This window comes from Dermochelys coriacea, chromosome 1, assembly GCF_009764565.3.
Source record: "Dermochelys coriacea isolate rDerCor1 chromosome 1, rDerCor1.pri.v4, whole genome shotgun sequence".
NCBI classification, from domain to species: Eukaryota; Metazoa; Chordata; order Testudines; family Dermochelyidae; genus Dermochelys; species Dermochelys coriacea.
In genome coordinates, this window is record NC_050068.2 from 240379183 (window position 1) to 240402445 (window position 23263).

Below are 23263 nucleotides of genomic sequence, written 5' to 3' on the forward strand. Positions count from 1 at the left end.
TTCCCCACTTCATAAAAGCCCGCTATTATTTGTTCTAGCCTCACTGTTTACTGAGAATAAACTTCTTTTAACAGCATTCTGCCATAGGCAGTCAGACAGTTATGAGACCATTTTGTCATGTTTTCTCCAAGCTTTATTAAATTCCAGATGAACACAGGTATTAGTTATAATAGACTGTGCTCTAATGTAAAGTCCTCTAAATAGAGACTATACATTAGAGCACTCGCATGCTGAGATAGTACAATGATGGGCCTAAAGAAAACCCTAAAACAGATAGCATTGCATGTCTGCTCTTTGAGATTCCTGCATTTTGCACTCAGATGTCCTAGTAATGCAATTACATGGAGATATTTAATAAATATTTTCTTTTTAGACTTGTGGACCACCCTCAGTTTCCATTTAAAGATGAATAATGAAAAGAATACTTTCAGTGTTCCTGATTTTATTTCACATGTGAGGAATCACACACATTTCATCTCCTTGCTCCATTCCAGTGATTAGTCCAAGAGAAGCGCCCTGTTCTGGAAGCCCAACTTGTGCTGGTGATATCAAGAGATCTATATTGTACATTTAAACAGAAATTCAAAACAACTAGGTCTCTGAATGGAGTGGTTCTGGATTGCTAATGGGGAAAAAATAAAGGTGTCTGTGTAATGCATTTATTGAGTCTAGTCTTTATTCTTTGATTTTCTTTTCTTCATTCTCAGAGCCAGCAGATTCAGGCCCCTTAAAAATGCTCTGTGTGAGGTGCTGTAGGTCCACAAAGTGTGGTTGGCTGAGCTAGCTTGACAAATGATAGGGTCAGTCCACTTTGGTGGGCATTGATGTCACGTAGCAGCTTGACTATGCCCTCAGTCTCCATACCTCAGTAAATAAAAGCAATACTCAGGGTCTGTATTTGCTCACTGGCTCAAGCAGGAGTGAAGCAATGTTACAAACTTCAAGAAAGAACTGGCAAAAACCGTTCAGTGGAGGATAATTGAGCTCTGCAAAGATAAATCTGTGGGGATGAATGATGGGCACAGAATGATTGACGCACATTTTTAACAGATTATTCCAGAATAGGAAGTTTGTGTTTGTTGTATAAAGTTTGGTACTGTGCATGAAAATGAGCAACTGACAGCACTAAGGTCTAGATAGGGTAGGCATTGTACAGTTTTCTCCACAGAGCTCTCCATCCGGGCATGCAGCACTTTCTGCAGTTCCAACAATGGGCCCCTTGCAGTTCTGCAATGCACTTCATCTCTGACTTGCCATCAGGTTAGCTGTTCCATTCATGGGCCCACAGCTTATCTGCAACACACATCAGTCCTGACCTGCTGCTTGCTTTGCTATTCCAGTTCTTTCCTCGTTTAACTGTCAATTGTTCTATACCAGGTAGTATTTCTATACTGTGATATTTGGAAAGAAAAGGAGACAACACAGCTTATTTTTGTTCATTCAGCTATTTGTTCACAGTTTGTTCTCTATTGCGTCATATCTTCTAAGTTCCTGTCTGACTATAAGAATATGTTTACAACTGCAGGTCCTATTGCTGTTTTTGGGAGTCCATTCCACGCCTGAATTCCACATGCTGTGCTTAAAGGCACGTCTACACGTCTTTCAGATCCTTTTGGAGCTTTAGTTCATGTCCCATTGTTTTCATGTCCCATCTGCTTTCTCTGGGCCATTCAAAATGTTATACACCTCAGTCAGGAGATGTGCCCTTAGCACTACCCTGTATTTCTGGAAAAACCCTCCAACGATAACAGTAAGCTGATAGGTGAGTGTCACTTTTTGTAAGCAGGCAGAAGAACTAGGTGATCTCATTTGAACTTAACTACTTACAATCTGCCAGCAGCACCCTTTTTTTGCTAGCTCACTCGCGCTCTTATTGTGTAGTACATGTTCTGTGCCAAATAACAGATATGCTGACGCCGTTCAAAACTGTATTTGCTTCATGGGGTGAGCAAACAAAGACTGACCTTGAAAAGAATAGGGGACTTAGGTAATGGGATACAAAGCTTTTTATCTCTTTGTCACTCCCGGGTTCAGAGTCCACCCAAATTAGTAGTGACTAAAAATCACTGTGTTGTATTTATGGCTCTCTCACCGATAGATCCCAAGCACTTTGCAATGGAAGGTAAGTATCACTATCCTAATGTTATACATGGCGAAACTGCAGTATAGAACTTGCCCATGGTCACCCATCAAGACCCAAATCTTGAAATCAGATCAGTATGGGCAGGCTCTTGAGCCCATGCAAAATCCTTTTGATGTCACACTCACTCATGTACATTTAGCTGCAGAATTAGCGACTGCTCCCGTTACTTTTTCAAGCAGTCCTTACTCGCTCAACTAGCCTCATGGACTTCAGTAATATTTCTTGTGTGAATAAGGTTTCAAGAACAGGCCCTTCATTTTCAAATGCATTGCAGTCAATCAGTATGGGTCAAACATTGAGCTCCTTACTCGATTGCTTGAAGACTGAATAACAGAACACTCATTGACTCAAATAAATAAGGACCTGAGGCCTTGATTCATTATGCAGATTATCAGTGCTCCAATGGTTCAGCTTGTGATACTCTCTGCTGTACATCAAGGGCTGTGGAAATCAAGGGAGGTTGCACTGGTGTAAATGAGGACAGAAATTGCCCCCCCTCACACACCTCCACACACATTTTTGGATAATTGCTGATTTAGTAACTTACAGAGTCCCTATGTGGTTCCATATTTGTCTTTCAAGAGATTTCAAGAATAAATGTGTTCAGTTTACAACTGAAAAGATGTATTTGCTGACTGCTAGCCCTGCAAAATTGATCTTCGACCTAAGAGGCAAACTGTGTTGTTTTCTTCTTAGGTATCGTCGTCAGTAAAGGGTTGTGAAAGCCAAGTTCTGGTGTCAGTGACACCTGTGCCATCCCATTATCTTTAATGGGCTGACAGAGATTGGCCTATAGAATTTGATAGGGATTAAAATGATAAAATTCTATAGAAATTCAACAGAGTTCTCTATACAATCTCTAAAAGCTTTTTGAATGATCACTTTTCTGAAGCATTTTTAAACGAACTTGAGACCTTATTAGATAATTACATCTGTTCTATAGACTCCCTTTAGATTGGTTTAAATATTCTGTAGAACTGTGGTCATTGTCTATTAAATTCTATAGTACTTTTCCATAATGGAAAATTTACTTTTTTCACTAACGTAAGCAGAGGTGAGTGTGAATACAAACAGAGAAAGTGTCTGTTAGAAGGTAACATTTTTACACAGTCACTTTTCATACTGGAACCACACTTTTTAAAATATCATTCCTGAACCAGATATGTTGAGGCTTTTTGTCTTTCTGTTTTTAATTCATAGGTTCTAAAAAGTAAGTGTGAGGAGGCTGTAAAGGTGGCTATTGAAGTTGGCTATCACCATATAGATGGAGCCTATCTCTATGAGAATGAGGAGGAGGTTGGGTGAGCCATTCGAGAGAAGATTGCAGATGGAATAATCAAGAGCGAAGAAATATTTTACACAGGAAAGGTAAGTTGATTTTGTTCTAAATCCCATCACTTGCTCTCTGCTTCTTTCTGTGCTGCTTTTCAGCAGCAAGAAAACAGTGACTTCAGTGAGGAGGTCAGTACAAGTTGTAGCAGGCTGACAGGATTTGCCTGAAACATGCCTCTTGTTACCAGGTGCTAATCCTGTGGGGAAAGTGTTATATGCATTTAGTGCATGGTACCTAGGTACAGTTACCAGATAAAAACTACATTGAACTGAAGTTAAGGGAGAGTATGTGTTAGTAACCTAAGGGTAAAAGCATTACAGGGATGCTGTAATTATCCCAAAATTAAGCATTACATACCAGGAGATAGAGATTTATGGTTACACCTTAAAGAAATCCAAATATGTTAAGCTATGGAAATGCACAGGTTAGGCACCTAAACAATCTTAATTCCTCCACCCATAATTATGTACGCAAGAGCCATAGAATTAGGATTAGTTCATTGTTTGTGGTCCCAGACTGAACTAATTTGATTTTGAAAGACACATTAGATGTTTCCATTTTCTACCCTCATGGTATGAATGTTCACTTTTCAATGCTGTGGGGTATGATGATGCAGCATTAATTGTCAGGGCATCTATAGGCTTTGTATATAGTGGTCATTTTTATTATTTCAATTTCTATGCTGTATATCCAGTGACATTTCATGCCTGAGGTATAATAGAATACAGTTATTTAGGGAATCAGCCTTCTCAACATACAAATCTGATGGCAATTGTTCTCCCGTCACTCTTTACAGCTTTGGAGCACATTTAATGCTCCTGAGATGATCTCCTTAGCCCTGGAAAAGTCACTGAAGAGCCTGCAGTTTGACTACATTGATCTCTGTATTATTCATACACCTCTATCTTTAAAGGTAAAAAAGAGTTCTGTCTTAACATTGCAAAATCTCATCCCCACAGTTCCCCTTTTGCTTTAAGACAAGACCATATGTTAACTGCTTGATTCAGACACACTGCTGTAAGGAACAAGGAGCTTTACAATACTAAACAATTTTCCTACATATATTTCTTCCAGATCAGATGTAAAATGGGCTTTCATTTATATTAGGAATGTGGAGATAATCAAGAGAACTAATGGACTGAACATCCATCAAGTTTCAGAAAGAACGTTGCACTTAATAATAAAGGTTAAATGTGCTGTGAATATTGAGTTACTGACATGTCACAATAGCTTAATATTTCTAGAATTTCTCCAGAAAGCGACTCATGTAAAACGTCAAACCGAAGGGAAGTTTATCTAATTTTTTTTTTTTTAAGTCTGGAGATGATTTACTCCCAGAGGATGGAAATGGAATAGATTTTTTTACAGTGTAGACCTGTGTGCCACTGGAGAGGCGGGTATCATGTACGAATATAACATTAAAACACTTTTTTGCAAAACTGTCATGCATACTTGCCAGGCACAAAACCAACTTACCCATGGGTGTATGAGAAAACAATAATGAGATCTATATTTCAGGGCATAAACTAAACTCTAATAGCGGTTTAGGAAGAAACTTTTCCTGGAGGTAGGTTATTTCATAGCTGTCCACTGTGGGTTTCTTGTATCTTCCTCTGAAGCAGATGGTAGAGGTCACTCTTGGAAAGAGGACTAATTGGGCCATTAGTTTGCTCCAGTTTGGCAGTTCCTATGATCCCACTCACCCACAGAAAAATGTTACTCCCTTGGGAGAATGGAAGCATGGAATATTGTAAGGCTATATTAAGATGCAAGGCAGTGCTGTATTCGTCCAGTAATCATGGCTAAGGTGTGTTGCACCTTCCTGATGCTGTTTTTCTTAAAGAAACAAAGAACTTCTCTAAACACAAATGTTATATTGCTTATTTCCCTTCTGGGGGAAATAACCTATATCTGATTAGCAGGTGCAGTCAGGTATTTAGATTTCTCAATACATACAGTTATAGGCACCAATAAATGTGCCTGCCTTTAACTACAGGATTGGACCTGGAGGCAATTTTGGACATGTAGTGTAGAGATAATGATGTTGCAGGTCTTGAATCCAGACCCGGAACCACCACTCAGCTGCCATATTCGGGCCTTCACCCAACGGTTACTGAACCTAGGTGGGCTGAGAAACTACTAGGGCTATAGCACCAGCAAATGCACCACCCATGAGCTCTGATTGGAGGATTGCCCAGCTTCACCGATTGCCAGCAGGAGCAACAGGTAGTTTGTCTAAGCAACAAGATGATTTCCTACTGTGGCTGCATTGGACCCTGCTTGAGCCTGCCTCCTGCACTCAACCCTGTTCATGATTCCTGCTCAGCTCCTGCTTTATCCTAACCTTCGCGCCTACTCCTGCCATGCACCTGCTTCGTGGTTGATCCTTTCCTGCCCTTATGCCTCATCTCCAATCCCCAATGACCAGTCCTGACTCTGACCCTGGCCTCGTTATTTCTAACCCTGACTCCATCTTGACCCTTGTCTCTGGCATTTGGCATCTGACCTTTGGCTCTAATCTGCAGCTTCAATTCCTGGCTCTGGTAACTGGCAGTTGACTGGGAACTCCAAGACCTGGGACATCACAGTAGTAAGGAAATCATAGTTATTTGAATTTTTACCCTTCTGGCTCTGATGTATGTGATTGGCCTTCAGATAAAGAGTCCTGTATGTCCTTGTAACATTAATATTTAAAGTTTGCCAGGTTACCTAAAGGATTGTATTTTATTTCAAAGGAAGTTATTTGATATTTTAATATAATTTATATTCTTAAAGTAGAAATGCACTTAGATGCTCTGCTGAAAGGCATATTATAAATACCTAAATAAATGCAGCAGTTAATAGATATTTGTGGGGGAGTTGTGACTGTCACTGTTTGTACAAACTGAAATCTCCATTTTTCTAATGCTTTAGGTTGAATGTCATCCTTACCTCAACCAAAGGAAATTGCTGGAGTTCTGCAAATCCAAAAATATTGTCCTAATGGCTTATAGTGCCTTGGGATTACACAGAGATGAGAGATCTTAAGGAAAGAAGCTGACTGCATCACACAAGGAAAGAGTCTCATCAATAAAAGAATGCATCTGATTCTCCACTGCCTTGATCTTGTGTGGCCATTTATGTGGGTGGAAAGTGGGCATAGCATGCTACCAAATTGGCATGGCTGTGTTTTTGCACCCATTTGGCACAGATATAAATGATCACATAAGGAAACAGGCAGTGGAGAATTTGGCGTAATATGTTTGCTAAATATCTGATGATAAATGAGCATCGCCTCCAACAGGCTCAGCTCTTACTGATCCCAAGATCAGATACGCTCACTGAGTGTCTGTATTCCCTTGCAGGGTGGAAAGCTCTCCACTTCTGCTGGAGGATCCAGTACTGAACGCTCTGGCCAAAAAATACAACCGAAGCCCAGCTCTAGTAGCCCTCCACTACCTAATAAACATCTTAGATGTCTGAATTCTAATGCAAGAAGTATAGGAAATAAACAGGAAGAACTAGAAATACTAGTGAATAATCACAAATACGATATAATTGTCATCATGGAAATTTAGTGAGATAATTCACATGACTGGAATATTGATATAGAAGGGTACAGCTCGTTCAGGAAGGACAGGCCTGGAAAAAAAGGAGGAGGTGTTGCCTTCTATATCAAAGATGCATACACTTCCACTGAGGTTGAGACAGAAGTGGAAGTCAGACCTGTTTCTAGTCTCTGAGTAAGAATAAAAGGAGTAAAAAATCAGGGTGATGTAATGGTAGGGGTCTGTTACAGGTCACCTAATCGGGAAGAAGAGATGGATGAGACTTTTTTAAAACTAACAAAATCATCCAAAATGCAGGAATTGTTAGTGATGGGGGACTTCAACTAACCAGACATCAGCTGGGAAAATACAGCAGGGCACTGATTATTAAGCAAGTTCTTGGAATGCACTGGAGACAACTCATTATTACAGACAGTGGAGAAAGTGAGTAGGGGAGAGGCTATTCTGGATTTGATTCTGATAAAGAGGGAGGAAGTAGTTGAGAATCCGAAGGTGGAAGGCAGTTTGGGTGAAAGGGAGCATGAAATGGTAGAGTTTATCATTCTAAGGAAAAGTAGGAGGGACAACAGCAGAATAAAGACAAAGGACTTCAAGAAAGCAGACTTACCTACCAATTCTCTGCATTTTCTAAGATCCCATGGGAATCAAGTCTCAAGGAAAGAGTTCAGGGGGTATCAGTTTTTTAAAGAGACATATTAAAGGCATGGGAGCAAACTATACCAGTGCAGAGGAAAGATAGAAAGTATGGTAAGAGGCCACCCTGGCTTAACCAAGAGATCTTCAGTTGCCTGAGTCATACAAGAAGTGGAAACTAGGTCAAATTACATAGGATGAATATTAAAAAAAAAAAAAAAAACAAAACACAAGCATGTAGAGACAAAATCAGAAACATAAAGGCCCAAAACGAGATGAAAGTAGCTAGGGATATAAAGGGTACCAAGCAAGCATTTTACAAATACATGGGAAGCAAGAGAGAGACCAGGGACAGGGGAGGCCCATTTCTAAATGACAAGGGAAACACAAGAACAGAAAACGCTGCAATGTCCAAAGTGTTAAATACCCTTTTTGTTTCAGTTTTCACCAAAAAGATAGAAATGGTCAGACAACCATCCTAGAGAACAACAATGTAAATGGGATAGGCTCTGAGGCTAAAGTAGGAAAATACCAAGTTAAGAATGACTTAGACAAGTTAGATGTCTTCAGGTCAGTTCATGACATCCCAGAATATTTAAGGAACTGGCTAGAGAGATCTCTGAGCCATTAGCAATTTGGCTTTGAGAACACGTGGAAGGAAGGACTGGAAAAGGGCAAATATAGTGTCACACCCGCACTGTCCCCCCTCAGGGGGTTCTCTGGGAAGGCAGATCAGCACTGCATGTTGCTAATGCTGTTGCAAGCATTGCAAAGCATTTTGGGGAGAGTCAAAGGTGTGAGTGTGGAGTGGAAGATTCCTTTGCAGGCTGTGAGATGCCAAAGGGGGAGGGAGGAAGTGAGCAGAGAACTCAATATTTCAGCAAGCTCAGTTCGAAGATAAGATGCTGGCCCCCAATCCAAGGTCACAGAGCCCGACGAGAAGTCTACAGCTGTATTCATATTTTAGCCAACCCCAGACAGCCGTAAGAAAAGGAGAACTAAGCTGAGCAGGACTGCAGAGATTGCAAAAATGAACGAGATGGCGAAGGCCAGCAGAAGGGGTGGGGAACAAAGTTTCATGTTCCTGGAGCCGATGTGTTTTGGGAAAGCTGAGGAGGCACAGAGACCCAGTTTGGACTGCTACAAAGAGCACGGGGAACAGAGGTCACTGAACGAAACGTCCCCAAAAGAACTTAAAAACCCTTCTGAGAGCAAAGGCAAATCAGAGATCAACAGCGGACCCTGGACAAACTGTGCGCACAGGACAGAACTCCCGTCCACCCCTCCTCCTCTTCTTCTTATGTTACACCCAGGCCTGGCCAGCCTCAGGTAGTGCATGTGTGAGAATGAAAGTGGGTTAGGGCTTGGGGCACTAACGCTTTCTTCCTTCCTCTGAGTGACATGGGAAACCCTGCCCCCCAGCACTCTCTGCTATTATTTTATCAATAAAGCTTTAAAACTCAGTTACATGTGTGTTCCGTCATCATCTCCCTAAAAATTCTGCGGATTCAGCCTGATCACCTGATGCCCCAGACAGATTGGTAACAAATCTGTCTCAGTAGTACCTATCTATAAAATATGAATAAGGACAATCCATGGAATTATAGACCATTCATCTTAACTTTGGTACCCAGAAAGATAATGGAGCAAATGATCAAGCAAGCAATCTGTAAGTACCTAGAAGATGATAAGGTAATAAGTAACAGTCAACAAAAAAAATGTCAAACCAACCTAATAGGTAACAAGCCTTGTGGATGGGGAAAGCAGTAGATGTCATATCTCAACTTTAGAAAGTTTTTTGATAGTGTCTCACATGACCTCTTAAGCAAACAAGAGGTCAGTAACCTAGATGAACTTACTATAAGGTGGGAGTACAAATGGTTGGAAAACCATACTCTGAGTAGATATCAATAGCTTACAATCAAGCTGGAAGGGCTTATCAAATTGGGTCCTGCAGAGTTTTATTTAGTCACAATGACCCTTTCTAAGCTTCCTGTGCACAATGGTGACTCTGCTTAAAAGTGTAGATTTATTTTGAAAAGTGATTGTGTAAAAATGGCACCTTCTTATTCAACCAACCTTTTTCCTGTGTGCATTCACAGTTCTATCTACTTCAGTGGGGAAAAAATTATCACTCCTTTCAGTCCTACAGATACAACACAATTAAGGGAGAGTGAAGTAGATTTTATTCCTCCTGGGGTCTCATCGACAAAATTGTTTACTAATTTCTAATCAATTACACTTGTACTACAAACCCATTAAAAGCAAGGGATTATCACTGGGAGCAAGATTTTAAGAGAGTGGGATTGAAAGGTGTCAGAGCATAATTTGTTCTTCAGCATCTTTATTGCTAGAGGTGATGGACAAGAAACAAAGAATCCAGATTGAGTTTGTGGAGCTATCAGTTAGAAAAGCATCCTTTTATTTGTCAATGGGGCACATTTGTATTGAATCTCTGACAGTCAATATCGAACACCAAGTTCTTATTTTTACAGTGTCATTTTTCAGAGCAGAACCACACAGTACATGAAGAATCCATGGCAAAAAAGGAGAAGGGGTTCTTGGGCGGGATTCTTTCCACCTTAGAACTGATGTCCTGTTAGAAGTGGCATTTGTATGAACTCCCATCTCCTGGATCCCAAAAACATACCAAAATTGTGTACAGAACTCAGTCACATACCAAGGGACATCTTCCATTCCATTCTTCCAACGGCCAACTAGTTAAGTCAGACAACAGAATGACTCCTAATAACCAAGGAGAACAAATTTAGCCAGAAAGATTTTAACACTGAAAGTGGCCTCACATTGGGTTCCTGTACTGAGCAAGTACATTTCTCACATCCTGGCTGCGTTTGGGCCCCTTGCCCTGCTTCTTCAGGAAACATTCATTTCTTACTCTCGTGTACATCTTTGCACACAGCCACCCCATAACACAACCCTTCTGCCAAAAAAGTAAATCCAGTGGTATGCCATGAATAAGGCATTTTAGAAAAGTGGTTTTTACAGAGTCAGCCTTTGAGAAAAGAGAGAACTTCTTCAGAAAGAACAGTTTTTGAATCATTACAGCTTTAGAGTACCTTTTAACCATCCTGAACTTGTCTGAAGCTGCCTGGAACAATCACTGAAGAAATTTAAGTTTGACTATCTTGATCTCTTCATTATCCATATCCCTGTGTCTCTAAAGGTAAACATTTCTTTTAAAAATGTACACAGGAAAACAAATGTTTGGTAGTATATCCACGGGCCAGAGTAGAGCCGTTCTGAAAAAAAGACCCATAGTCCATCTTGTCGTACATCCCGTCTGCAGAAGTAGCCTTAAATGAGTGTTCGAGGGGAAGGCAAAAGACAAAAGAAAAACTAATGCATGAGGCACACTCTTTAATTAATTTTGGGGGAAAACCTGTGTGGTCTCTCATTGGCAATCAATATATATTAAGCATGTAGGTTATGCTTTTAATCCTTCCTATTAAAACATCATATGCTACCTTGGTTCACTCAATGCTACTTCAATATCTATATGATCTGTGTGGACTGGCAAATTTACAAACTATCTCAGAAACTCTCTAAATTCAAATATACACTTAATGATCAAAAGCAAACTCTAGTTACTCTGGAAATTCACCAATAATCTGTAAAATTAACCTTGGGTTACTGGGATCTCTTGTTTTTTAATCAACTATAACTACTTTCACTTATTAATCATGAGTTCATTTATTCAAGCTTCTTTCTCTTTGTCAGAGAAGATACCACATGTTTTATCTGTAATATTTCTAGGCACTAATTTGCTTTTGACAAGCATGCTTTGTTTCACTGCGTATAAACAGAATTTCTTATGAAAGTACTGCTTAGCTGAGCTAATTAATTTTCCAGTATTAATACATATCCTCTTATTGACACAATTATTTCTGGGCATCTAGGGTCATGAAACAGAAGCTACACTATATATTTTAGTCATGTATAGGATTTAACTCAAGTGGTATGTAGATTTACAACAGCTGCCCTGTCCTTAGAGAAGTAGAAACCAGGTCCGTTCAAAGTAAAATTATAGAACTGGAAGGGACCTCAAAGTCATCTAGTCCAGTCCCCTGAACTTATAGAAGGACCAAGCATTATCCAGACCATCCCTGGCAGATGTTTATATAACCTGTCCTTAAAAATTTCCATTGATGGAGTTTCCACAACTTCCCTAGGAAACTTATTCCGGTGCTTAACTATCATGATAGTTAGGAAGTTCCCTGGGTTGTCCTTATTTTCCTTTTTATAGATTGGCAGTATATTTGCCCTTTTTCCAATCCTCTGGAATTTCTCCCGTCTTCCATGAGTTTTTGAAGAAAATCGCTAATAGCTCGGATATCTCCTCAGTCAGCCTCTTGAGTATACTAGGATGTATTTCATCAGGCCCTGGTGACTTGAAGACATAAACTTGTCTAAGTAATTTTTAACTTGTTCTTGCCCTGTTTTAGCCTCATATCCCACCTCATTTTCACTGGTATTCATTATGTTAGAGGTCCAATCGCTACTAACCTGTTCAGTGAAAACTGAAACAAAAACTCATTTAGCATTTCTGGAATTTCCATGTTTTCTATTACTGTTTTAATTCAGGTGATTTAACTCTTGTTCTGGTGCCCCTGGAATCTTCCCTTAAGGATTTAAAAGAGAGAGAGTTAATAAGATGTTTATATCAGATAACTGGTAGGTGTTACTGGTAGGGAAATTCTTGGTGACTAGGCAATGATCCAGCTTTCAGTCTCATCCATTATTTTTAGCTTGTGGGAAGCCAAGTGGTTTAGATAAAACCATTTTATTACTTTTATCCAGCTTTAGAGTTCAACACCTTCCCTCCCCAACTCCTCCTGCTTACAACTCCTTCCTTGGCCACAAAATAGTTAAAATCCACTTGTTTAAAAATCATCATGACCAATGGGGATTTTCCTTTTGTTTTTAAGCCTGGGACAGGTACATTCCCAAAGGATGAAAATGGAAAACTCATTTTTGATATTGTAGATCTGCGTCAAACTTAGGAGGTGAGTGACACGAATAACACAGCGTTAATTAAGAGCCCATCCAGTTTCCTTAGGCAGCCAGCTGACTGTTACCCACAGAGTGTTCAGAGTTCTATCTGTTTTTTAGTTATATGACTTTTTTAGAGAACTAGGGAGAATGTAATTGTAATGTATGTGGGGAGGCTGGGATTGTTAGTACGATATGATGTTGAACTGCCTATTGATAAAGTGCAGATTCACACCAGCAAGCAACCATATATAAATGGCACCTTCAGACTTAACAGATCTGCCCCTTGTGTGTATTGAGCATCATTGCTGCCAGCTTTAGTGACAAAAATAAGCTTGGGCTGCTTTTTTGCTCCAGTTAGCCCAGCAGCATCAACCAGCGATGCTCCTTCTTGTGAATCATCAACAGATTTTCTTACTAAAATCAAATCAGTAACACCCGTGTTAAGAAAATGATGTTGCTCGTGTCACTGAGGGTATAATCTGAAGACATTGGGGCTGCAGAGGTGTAATTGAACCGTTCTTATTAGTGATGATGCACAAGTTGGAAAGAGTCCAGCCAAGGCTGGATTACCCAATAGGCAGACTAAGCACGTGCTTAGGGCACAAGCAAAGCAGGGGGCACCAAAAAAATGAGATTATTTTTAAAAAAATTTGATATTTCAAAAAAAAAATCAAAGTAGTCATCATGGGAAAAATCAGAATTTTGTTAGACATCCTTACACTCCACTACACACTCTTCCCCTGTTTTTCTGTTCTTTTTATTACTTATCCCAACCTAAACCAGGGAGGCGCCCTACTAACATAGATCGAAATAATGTGAGGAAATCAGATCCTGTCGTGTATTGCAATAAATTTGTCTTATTATTGATATATTCTTCTGAGTTATACGTACATGATTCATTTTTTTTCTGATATATATACATAAAAATAGTGTACATTGTGTAATTTGTTTTTTTTTAAATTCAGATAACTGAGATAAGGGGCAGGATGAAATGTAATCAACTGAATGGAGCACAGAAACGTAAACTTGCAGAAGAAAAGAAACAAAAAACTCGTGAAATTTTCCAAAATCTTCCAAAGCTGACATCATTTTTCAAAGTGAATCCATCAGAAGCAACATCTTCTCTCAGTAGCATAGACATTGTTCCAAAACCTGTAGGTGTTTCAGAGATTGACCCTTCTTCTATTGGTGAAACAAACACCATTCCAGAACATGTGGATGTGTCAGAGACTAACTGATCATCCTACTCCTGGTGGTAAAATAGATATTGTTCTAGAAGGTGTGGATATGTCAGAGACTGAACCTGCTGCAAAGGATAGGAAAAAAGATCTTGGTATGTGGGTTGATTTCAGTACCGATTATGTAGCTTACTGGATAGATTGTGGACCAAATGACTGTCAACACCACACTGGGCCATTTGAGAAATCACGTTGGACTTTTACCAATGGCAAACAAACCAGATATTGTCCACAAAAAATATTTTTCGGCATGAAAGCGAATGATGAGAAATACACTTGAGAATGGCTACTGTATTCCCCATCAACAGGTTCTGTGTACTGTTTTGTTTGCAAACTTTTTGCATATAAACCTTCAACATCCCGGTTTGCTGCAGATGGATTTAGTGACTGGCAGAATACTGTTTTAATTGAACAACATGAAAATAGCACTGCTCACAGAGATTCAATGTTGACATATTTAAATTGAAGACAGGGCTTTGGATTGACACACAAATTGAAAGAACAAATTAAAGGGGAGCGTGAATACTGGCAATATGTCTTGCAGCGTGTTATAGCTGTTGTTCAAACATTAGCTGAATGTGGTCTGCCTTTCCAGGAATCAAATGACACATTTGGATCATTGTAGAATGGAAATTTCTTGGGATTGTTGGAGCTTGTGGTTCAGTCTGACCCATTTTTAGCAGGCCATATCTCAAAATATGGGAATGCTGGCAAAAGTAACCCATCATATTTATCCAAGACAATATGTGAACTCATTGGTCTAATGAGTGATAAAGTTAGTTCAGCTATTGTGGATGAAATAAGTACTGCTGGGTACTTCAGTTTATCTGTCGACTCTACACCTGATCTTTCACATATTGATCAATTGAGTATTGTACTAAGATATGTGTCTCCCACCGATGGAAAACCAGTTGAACAATCTATAATATTCCTCAATTTGAAAAGCCTCACTGGTGAAGAAATGGCAAATCAAGTACTGCATTATCTGTGCTAAGTTTGCAAAATAGATTTCTCAAAGTGCAGAGGTCAATCTTATGACAACGCTGCCAACATGTCAGGGTGTTATCAAGGAATGCAGAAGTAGCTTTTAGAACAGAACAAATATGCCATATTCATACCATGTGCTGCACACTCTCTCTCAATCTTGTTGGCTGCAGTGCTGTTGATTGTTGTCCGGTGGCAGTAAGTTTTTTCGCAACAGTCCAGTTACTTTATACATTTTTCTCTGCCTCAACACACCGATGGGCAATTCTTAAAACATATTTGGGCCATGATCGTGTGTTGAAATCTCTTGTTGGGAGGCACATGCAGTGGCAACAAGTGCAATTCTGGAGTCCTACTCAAAGATTGTGGGTGCATTAGAAAGTATAGCTGAAGACCAATCACAAAAGGGAGAAACTATACCAGAGGCGGAAAGCATTGCAAACAAGATGCAAGAACTAGAGTTTGTATTCATGTTGACAATGTGGAATGAAATTTTACAACACTTTTACCACACAAGTCAAACTCTCCAAGAAAAAGAATTGGATTTGAAAACGTGCAGACATCTGTCAATCATTAGCAGACCACTTACACACTTTGAGGAATGATTTTGAAAGATTTGAAGACATATGAAAAGATATCTTGCCTGATACTAACTACAAAGAAGCCCAGTCCCGCAAGCGAATCAGGAAAAAACAAGCAAATGATAGCAGAAACAGCAGATAACAGAAACAGCATAGAATCCTAGAGACAAATTTCGCATATCTACTTACTATGCTATAACCGATATACTAGAAGCTCATATGAAGGGGAGAGGTGAAGTGTACAAAGAAGTATCAAGTAGATTTTCTTTTCTAAATGATATGGACTTATCTGATGAACAATATTCACGAGGTTCCCAAAAGCTAGTTGACTCGTACCCTGTTGACTTCTGTGGAGAAGTACAGCAGTTCTATTGTTATATGTGCTGTGACAAAGCTCTGTCCTTGTCTCCATGGGTCCTGCATTTCCTGGTGGATTTTTCTAGCCTCAGAGGCTCACTGTGACTCTCCACATAACCCTTCTCTCTCTGGAGACAAGGGTCACAGTCTACTGAGCCATTTTCATCATAAGCCAGCAAGGGAGGTGAGGAGAAGCTATCCTCCCTTGCACAGTCTCTGTTGTCTCCCAGTCTCAGTGATTAATCGGGGGGGGAAAGGGGGGCCCCAGGCCCGCCCTCTACTCCGGGCTCCAGCCCAGGGACCCTAATAGTATCAGCTATGGTAGCTGACCTTTTAGAAACATGACATGTACAAATCCCTGGGCTACTTTCCCACAGCAGCCCCCTTTTCCTCCAAGTTTCACTTCACCCTTAGCTCAGGGCCTCCTTCCTTGTGCCTGATATGGTGTGTACTGCTCTGTCTCTCCAACAGCACAACTTCCTCCCACAGCTCCTTACATCCACCCCCACCTGACTAACTGGGAGGCTTTTAACTAGTTTCAGCCAGTCCCTGATTGACTTCAGGTGTCTCAATCAACCTAGCATTCTCCCTGACTTCTGGAAAGTTTTTAATTGGCCCCAGGTGTCTTAATTGACCTGAAGCAGCTGCCATTTAACTTATCCTGGTACCAGGGATTTGTTTAGCCTGGAGCTAATATATCTATCTTCCACTACTTTTCTATAGCCATCTGGCCTTGCCTCGTCACAGCGCGCAAAGTTTAATGAAACAGGAAAAATGAAATTCAGTTACATTGAACTTCATGACACAATATTGAAAGACGGAATACAATGTGTATTTCCAAATGTAGAGATCGCACTACGTATTTTTCTAACATTGATTATTAACTGCTCTGCAGAATGCTTTTTTTTTTTCCCTCGGCTGAAAAGAATAAAAAACCTCAGAACAACAATGTGTCAGGACAAACTTGATTGACTTTCCCTATTGTGTGTGGAAGCGGACATGCTTCGTCGAGTCAGCTTCGATGAATTTATCCATAATTTTGCAATCAGAAAATCTAGAAAGAAGCTATTTTAATTTCAGCATACATGTTAGTTTTGTGTCATTTCGAAAAAATAAAATTTTATTTTATGGTATAGTATTTTTTATTTTGAATTACATATGGGGAGGCACCATAATCTGTTCAGTGTTTAGGGCCTCTAAAGGTCTTAATCTGGCCCTGAGTCCAGCTCAACTGTCAGACTTCAGCCAGGTCTGCATACAGTTTTGGTCCCACTTTAACTATGTCAGTTAGGGGTGTGATTTCTTTAACAAAATAGTTGAATTAGCGCAACCGATAGAGTGAAGGCAGTTATACCAGTACAGTGGTGCCTTATACCGGTGTGTGTTATTCCCCTAATTTATGTGAATAAACTACACTGCTATAAGAACTTTTATACCAGCACAACTTTATCCACTGGGATAAGTGATACCTCTCTGGCACCACCCTGGGGCAAGAAAGGGCATCTCTCTCGTCTCAGACATCCAAGTGAAGAAAAACACAAAATACTTCTGCAGCCCACAAAAAAGACTAGGTCCCTGAAGTCTCACACAGAGTGAAGGTTGATACTCAGGCAGAGATCTGGGCTCCTTATCCCTTATGAGCCCAAGCAACCAGGGCAAAGTCCCAGGGCTCCAAAAACTAAAGTACAGAAAAGCCAGTCCTCTAATTTCTCAGGGGGCCCAGGAGGCCAGTGCACTCAGTTTCCTGAGGGGACAACCCCGATATCCAGGGAGCTCCAGAGTCTCACCCAGACTGAGCCAGCATTCTCCTTTCTAATCACTTGCCCTTCGCCAGGCTTGACAAGCCTCCTAGGTGCGGTGGGTTGTGCTCAGAGAAACTCTTTAACCCTTTCTTGACTGCTGTGGGAGCAGACCCATCATACTAGGAGAGTTCTACTACATCAGTGTCAGATTGATTGATAGAATTAAACTAAAAAGAAAAGGAGTACTTGTGGCACCTTAGAGACTAACAAATTTATTAGAGCATAAGCTTTCGTGAGCTACAGCTCACGAAAGCTTATGCTCTAATAAATTTGTTAGTCTCTAAGGTGCCACAAGTACTCCTTTTCTTTTTGCGAATACAGACTAACACGGCTGCTACTCTGAAACCTAGAATTAAACTAGTACAACAGTGCATAGTCCAGACCCTCAATGAGTGTTCAGGGCAGCTAGTTAAGTGAAATATATTTTTATGTGTGAACTGAGCAGATTTAAGGAGGAAATCACTGAGAGACAACAAACATGAAATCTCACATGGCTTTTTTTTTTTTAACAGAATTACTTTGTAGAGCAGAACCACGCTTTGAGATGCTTTGGACTTCCCTGTTCTTAGGACAGGAGTATTGCCAAAGGCATTGTCAGGGACGGTCTCAGCTTTACAAGTGATATTTTCCACAGAGGAGGAATGAAATATTCTGCCCTAGAGTCGGCCAAGATGAGGATTCCATCAGATCCAAAATGCTGCCCCAAGATTGGCTGAAATGCCAACCCTTCTTGGGGGCCGCCCCAGGCACGTGCTTCGTTAGCTGGTGCCTGAAGCCGGCCCAGCTTATCCACATTATAAAATTCATCAGTCAGTTTAATATAATTGGTGCTTCTATATCAAGAGAGGCCAGAAATGAAATCTAAAGGGGCATCAGGTCAGAATCAAGGTGCATTGACAGAGCTTTGGGGAAGTTAGCACAGTGTCTGTTCACATTATCCCTGGTTCTAATTGCTGCTGTTGGTTCCTCATTTTCATGAGCATTAACTAAACTCCCTCATTTAAAAGGAAAAAGCTAAAACTTCCCCTGTAACATGTGCCTTCCCTTCAGTGGACTCTAGCAAGCTTTTTTTATTAAATGTAAAAAGTAAACAGGATTTGGCTACAGTATCATTGTTATCGTAGCACTCTTGTGATCTGAGACTCTGCAGTCATTTCCTATTATCAGAGCAGGGAAACACTGGCATATCTCAGACACCACAGAATGGCTACTGTCAGTAAGTACAGACATTCTAACAGTCACCACTGTACCTGTCCCTCTCCTTCAGTATTTCTTGTGTTTTCCCTTTAATTTTCATACTCAATTATTTTTTCACTATAAAACTCTTAAGTCCCATACTTATGTGGTATCCTTATTTCTGCATTGTTCACTAGCAATGATTGGGTATCGCTATGTCTTTGAGGTTCTGTAGGTGTAAGGGACAAATTAGAGAGAAAGCGACTGGGAGAGGCAGCGGCCAGATTGTCTGTCTACTTTCTACTGGGGGGGAAAAGATGACTATATTTCACTGAATAGGATGGAGATCTGATGCCTTAATGAATGGTTGGAAAATAACTGTCTCTAAATCAGAGTTTTGTTCTAGAACAAATCAAACTTCCCCTACTGTCTGTGTAATGATATTTTGGTGGAATAATTTTATATGGAGTAAGCCCAGTTGAGCATAATTTTTCCAGTCTCATGTTGAAATTATCCTGCCAGTAGTGATAATGGAATTGGCCATTGTTGTTTTTCCCAGGCCATGGATGCATGTAAAGACACAGGCTTGGTGAAGTCCATTGGAGTGTCCAACTTCAACATCAGACAGCTGGAAATGATCCTGAAAAAAAACCAGGGCTCAAGTACAAACCTGTTCTAAGCCAAGTAAAACTCTCGCCTTTGAATGGACATCTAAAAGTATTGAGTTAAAAGAAATTCAGAACTTGTAGTCAGTGAAGAGTTTCATTTATGGGGGAAGAACCTCAATACTTAAAGGAAGCAGAAACTCCAGAACGTCTTTCTCAGTAGGAGCTAATGTCCAGCGTTTCTTTTAAATCAAAAAGGAAACTTCCTTATTGGTCCACTTCAAGTAGACACAAGTCACAACATTTATACCCTGATATTGAACTCCTCAGAATTTGTGGGTGTTGGGACCAGCTGACGTTAAAGACGGGGGCCATTAGCAAATACAGATTCAGGTTCAAGTTCTGAAAAATACCCATAATGCTATGGAGCTTGCAACAAGGGCTTTGTTTGTGCCCATCACTAAATTCATGGAAAAACTTATGCAAATCAAGAAAGAATAAAGTAGAAAATACCCTTAAAGGAAACAGTTTTTGAGAGGGGCAGGAGAAAGAGAGACCCAGCTGCTTCCCTGAACATCCAGAGATCCTCTCCTGCTACCTCATTCCCCTGCTATGGGAATGGACTTTCAGAGCACCGGCCTCTCTCTGCTTCAAATGTGAGGATGATTTATTACCAGGTTATCCAAACTCATACTCAGAAATGTGACTTTCTAATCGATTTGCCTACCTTTCACGTAGTTACCTAGATGTATTCTATACATGCTGGATAAAGGGAAAGAATTGAGTTACATATAATAAGCAAAATGACACAGGATATGCACAACATCCCATAGTCAGTAGTTAAAGCAATTTTACCTCTCAAGTAATATTTTTTTAAACTTAGTATAGCACAATTTCTACAAGGAGGATTATCTATAGGTAGAAGGTAATTTTGAAGTTGTAAATCTGAATGCTTAAATTTCAGTATTAAAATATGTAAGAGTAAAATGTCTTATCTTGAGGAAAAATCTATTGTTTCACAGTTGGACAATTCAAAAATGACTGAACTGATTTTGATTCATTTTCTTCCCTCCCTGCCAAAAAATTCATTTGTGAGTTGAGACCAAGCATGAGACATTTTAGACCAAGAGACCACTTTAGAGGAAGTTATCAGTCCCTGAAAATAAGGGCTTAGAATGAGAGTGCCATATCGACAGTTACAACTGGTCCCAGTAAAGATCCGTAGAACATCTATTAGTAATTATCTCACTATATAACTAATAGGCATGGCTTTAATGGCAGTGTTGGTCCAGGACACGATTTTGATCCCTATCCTAGCTGTGTAACAATACACAATGGGTCAAAACCTGCCTGGAGAAAACTTAATGAGGTGTCAGTGGGACTACACGCATGCGTAAGGCAAGCAGGATTTGACCCTCGGTTTATAAGTCTTAAGCCTTTCCCCACACAGCATGTATTGGCTTCACTGTCCTCTACTAGATAAACTGTTTCTTGGGATTTGTTATCCCCTAAACTGCACCCCATGGTCACTTGCATTGCCAGGCTGTATTTTAATTGAAGGATATTTTATTGAAATTTACTTTGATATTTTAACATTCTGTATCCCCTTGACATAACATCTGCTGTTTCTTTTGTCTGACTGCTGCTGCTTATAGGAACTGAAATCTCAATTTTGGGTTGGGGGCTGATTCTGCAGGTTGAGTGTCACCCTTACCTCACCAAAGCAAACTGCTGGCCTTCTGCAAATCCAAAGATATCCTCCTCGAAGCTTATTCTGCTCTGGGCTCAAAGAGAGACAAGAACTGGTAAGGAAAGAAACTGGACTGTGCTCCCAGGTTTAGAACATCAAAAATGGGTTGGAGGGAGGGGTAGGTACCCTCTGTCTTCAAAATATCTGGTATTTATAAAGTTATAAAATAAAAATGAGAGCTGGAAAAGACCTAGTAGGTTATCTTCAGATTGCACAGGCATTGTTCTCAATAAGCTGAGATGACTGCATTCCTGATCCCCAAAATGCTCCCTGTTTCTCTGTTTCCCTTGTAGGATAGACCAAAGCACCCCAGTTCTGCTGGAGGACCCAGTATTGGGTGCAATTGCCAAAAAATACAACCGAAGCCCCGCTCTAGTAGCCCTGCGCTACCAGCTGCAGCGTGGTCCTCTTCAAGAGTTTCACCAGAAAGCATATGGAAAAAAACTTCCAGGTAAAACAGGAGGGGAGAGAGATGATGATGAGGGACCCACCTCCCTGTGTGCAGATTTTGATGGGACACTGTAGAAGGCTGAGAACTTTTGTGCCCTTGTACAGTATGGCACTGCAAGATCCTGCCAGAGAACTATCAGACATTGTGTAATGCAGTTCTCAGGCAGGTTCTCTATTCTTAGGGAAGGTTTTTGCCATTTTAATATTTGAACTGTGTAACTTGGCACTCACTGGAGAACAAATAATAATATGGGGGGGGGAAACCCTGGAGTCCTCCTTGTCTCTCCCAAAGGCAAAATTCTGAGGGAACAACTGATTTGTGGAGCCCTTTCCCAAAATGACTAATGCTACTCTTGACATCAGATGGGAATATAGGCCCCTCTGAGCTTTGGAAAGACAAATGATCTTCCAATAGAAGTGTGCTCCTTTCCTGCCCTCAGCCTCTTGCCTAGACCATGGGTGCTCTCCAAACTCTTCTCTGTCCTCCTCTGTCCACTTTAGTCGAGGATCTTAAACATCTTTCCCAGGTAAATCAGTGTAAGGCATCCCTCGTTCTATTTTCCATACCCAAGGAGCAAACCATACAGTATCAGACTGACTGATTTATTCTACATTAAGGAAAAGAACAAAACAAGGAACAACATCTACATGAGAGAGCACAGTGTGTGTATACTCTGTAAGATGCCCTTTATTTCCCAAAATGGCAGCTGCCTCTGCAGACAGCAGATTCATAGAAGTTTAAAGGTGAAATGCACAGAAAAGAAAATCACAACAGTTACATAGCTACATACCCTTTACCCAGGGTTGCATTACTGTATGGGCCAACGGGGCCCATGAACAGGGGCCCTGGCCAATTTGGAGGGCCCGCAGGAGCGGCCGGAACTCTAGCAAAGCCCTCTGCTCCTCCTCTCTCTCCCCTTCTCTGCTCCTCCTCTTCCCCTGAGGTTCCGCCTCCACCCCAGCCAAACACCTGTGGAGGTGGTGTCTGGTGAACAATGAATAGTCCCCCACATCCCCAGGCAGAGCTGGTTGAGCACTGCTCGCCCAAGCCCCACGCACAGCTAGCCCAAGCCCACTGAAAGCCTTCCCCTACTCCCCCACCCTACCCGGCATAGTGCTCGACCAAGCCCCTCTCCCTTTTCACCTTCCCCATGCGGCACTGAGCTCCCACGAGCACATCTTCCCCTGTGCCCTCTCCCCTCCCACATGTGGGTTGGCCCAAGTCCTGCCACTCAACGCCCCCTGCCCAGCTCCTTTTTGGCAAAACTGGGCATTTGTCCCATTTTCTCTTGCCAACTGATCAGTTGGCAAGAGCAAAAATGCTCAGTTTTGCTTAAAAAAAAAAAAAAAAAATTGGGATGTCTCAAGCCAAAATGGGATGCATGGGCACCCTAGGCCAGGGATCCCCAAACTTTTTCTGTCACACCCCTCCTTACCTAGTCCATGCCCCCTCCCCAGGAGCCAGGGCCAGGAGTGGGACTGGGTCTGCTCTCGGGGGCTGTGAGTGGGGGTGTGGCCAGGAGGAAAGCCACAGCTGTGGCTGGGTGCAGCCAAAGCATAGCTGGGGGATAGGGCTAGGCCCTGCTGTGCCCCCCTCAAACATTTCTCCGTACCCCCTAGGGTGACATGCCCCACAATTTGGAGACTACT

General features: G+C 41.0%; 1 protein-coding gene and 1 pseudogene across 3 annotated transcripts in view; both read left to right on the forward strand.

The window, feature by feature from the left end:
* The window catches only part of LOC119843778 (aldo-keto reductase family 1 member C3-like), a 47320-nt gene extending 46662 nt beyond the window's left edge, over window positions 1-658 (forward strand). For all 3 annotated transcript variants that reach the window (XM_038373635.1, XM_038373645.1, XM_043517473.1), the window contains one exon: window positions 374-658. In XM_038373635.1, coding sequence (XP_038229563.1) covers window positions 374-413 — 40 coding nt within the window. In that variant the 3' untranslated portion in view covers window positions 414-658. The remainder of the gene's footprint in view (window positions 1-373) is intronic.
* Window positions 659-2149: 1491 nt separating this feature from the next.
* LOC119856197 lies at window positions 2150-22144 on the forward strand (annotated as a pseudogene).
* Window positions 22145-23263: the final 1119 nt, after the last annotated feature.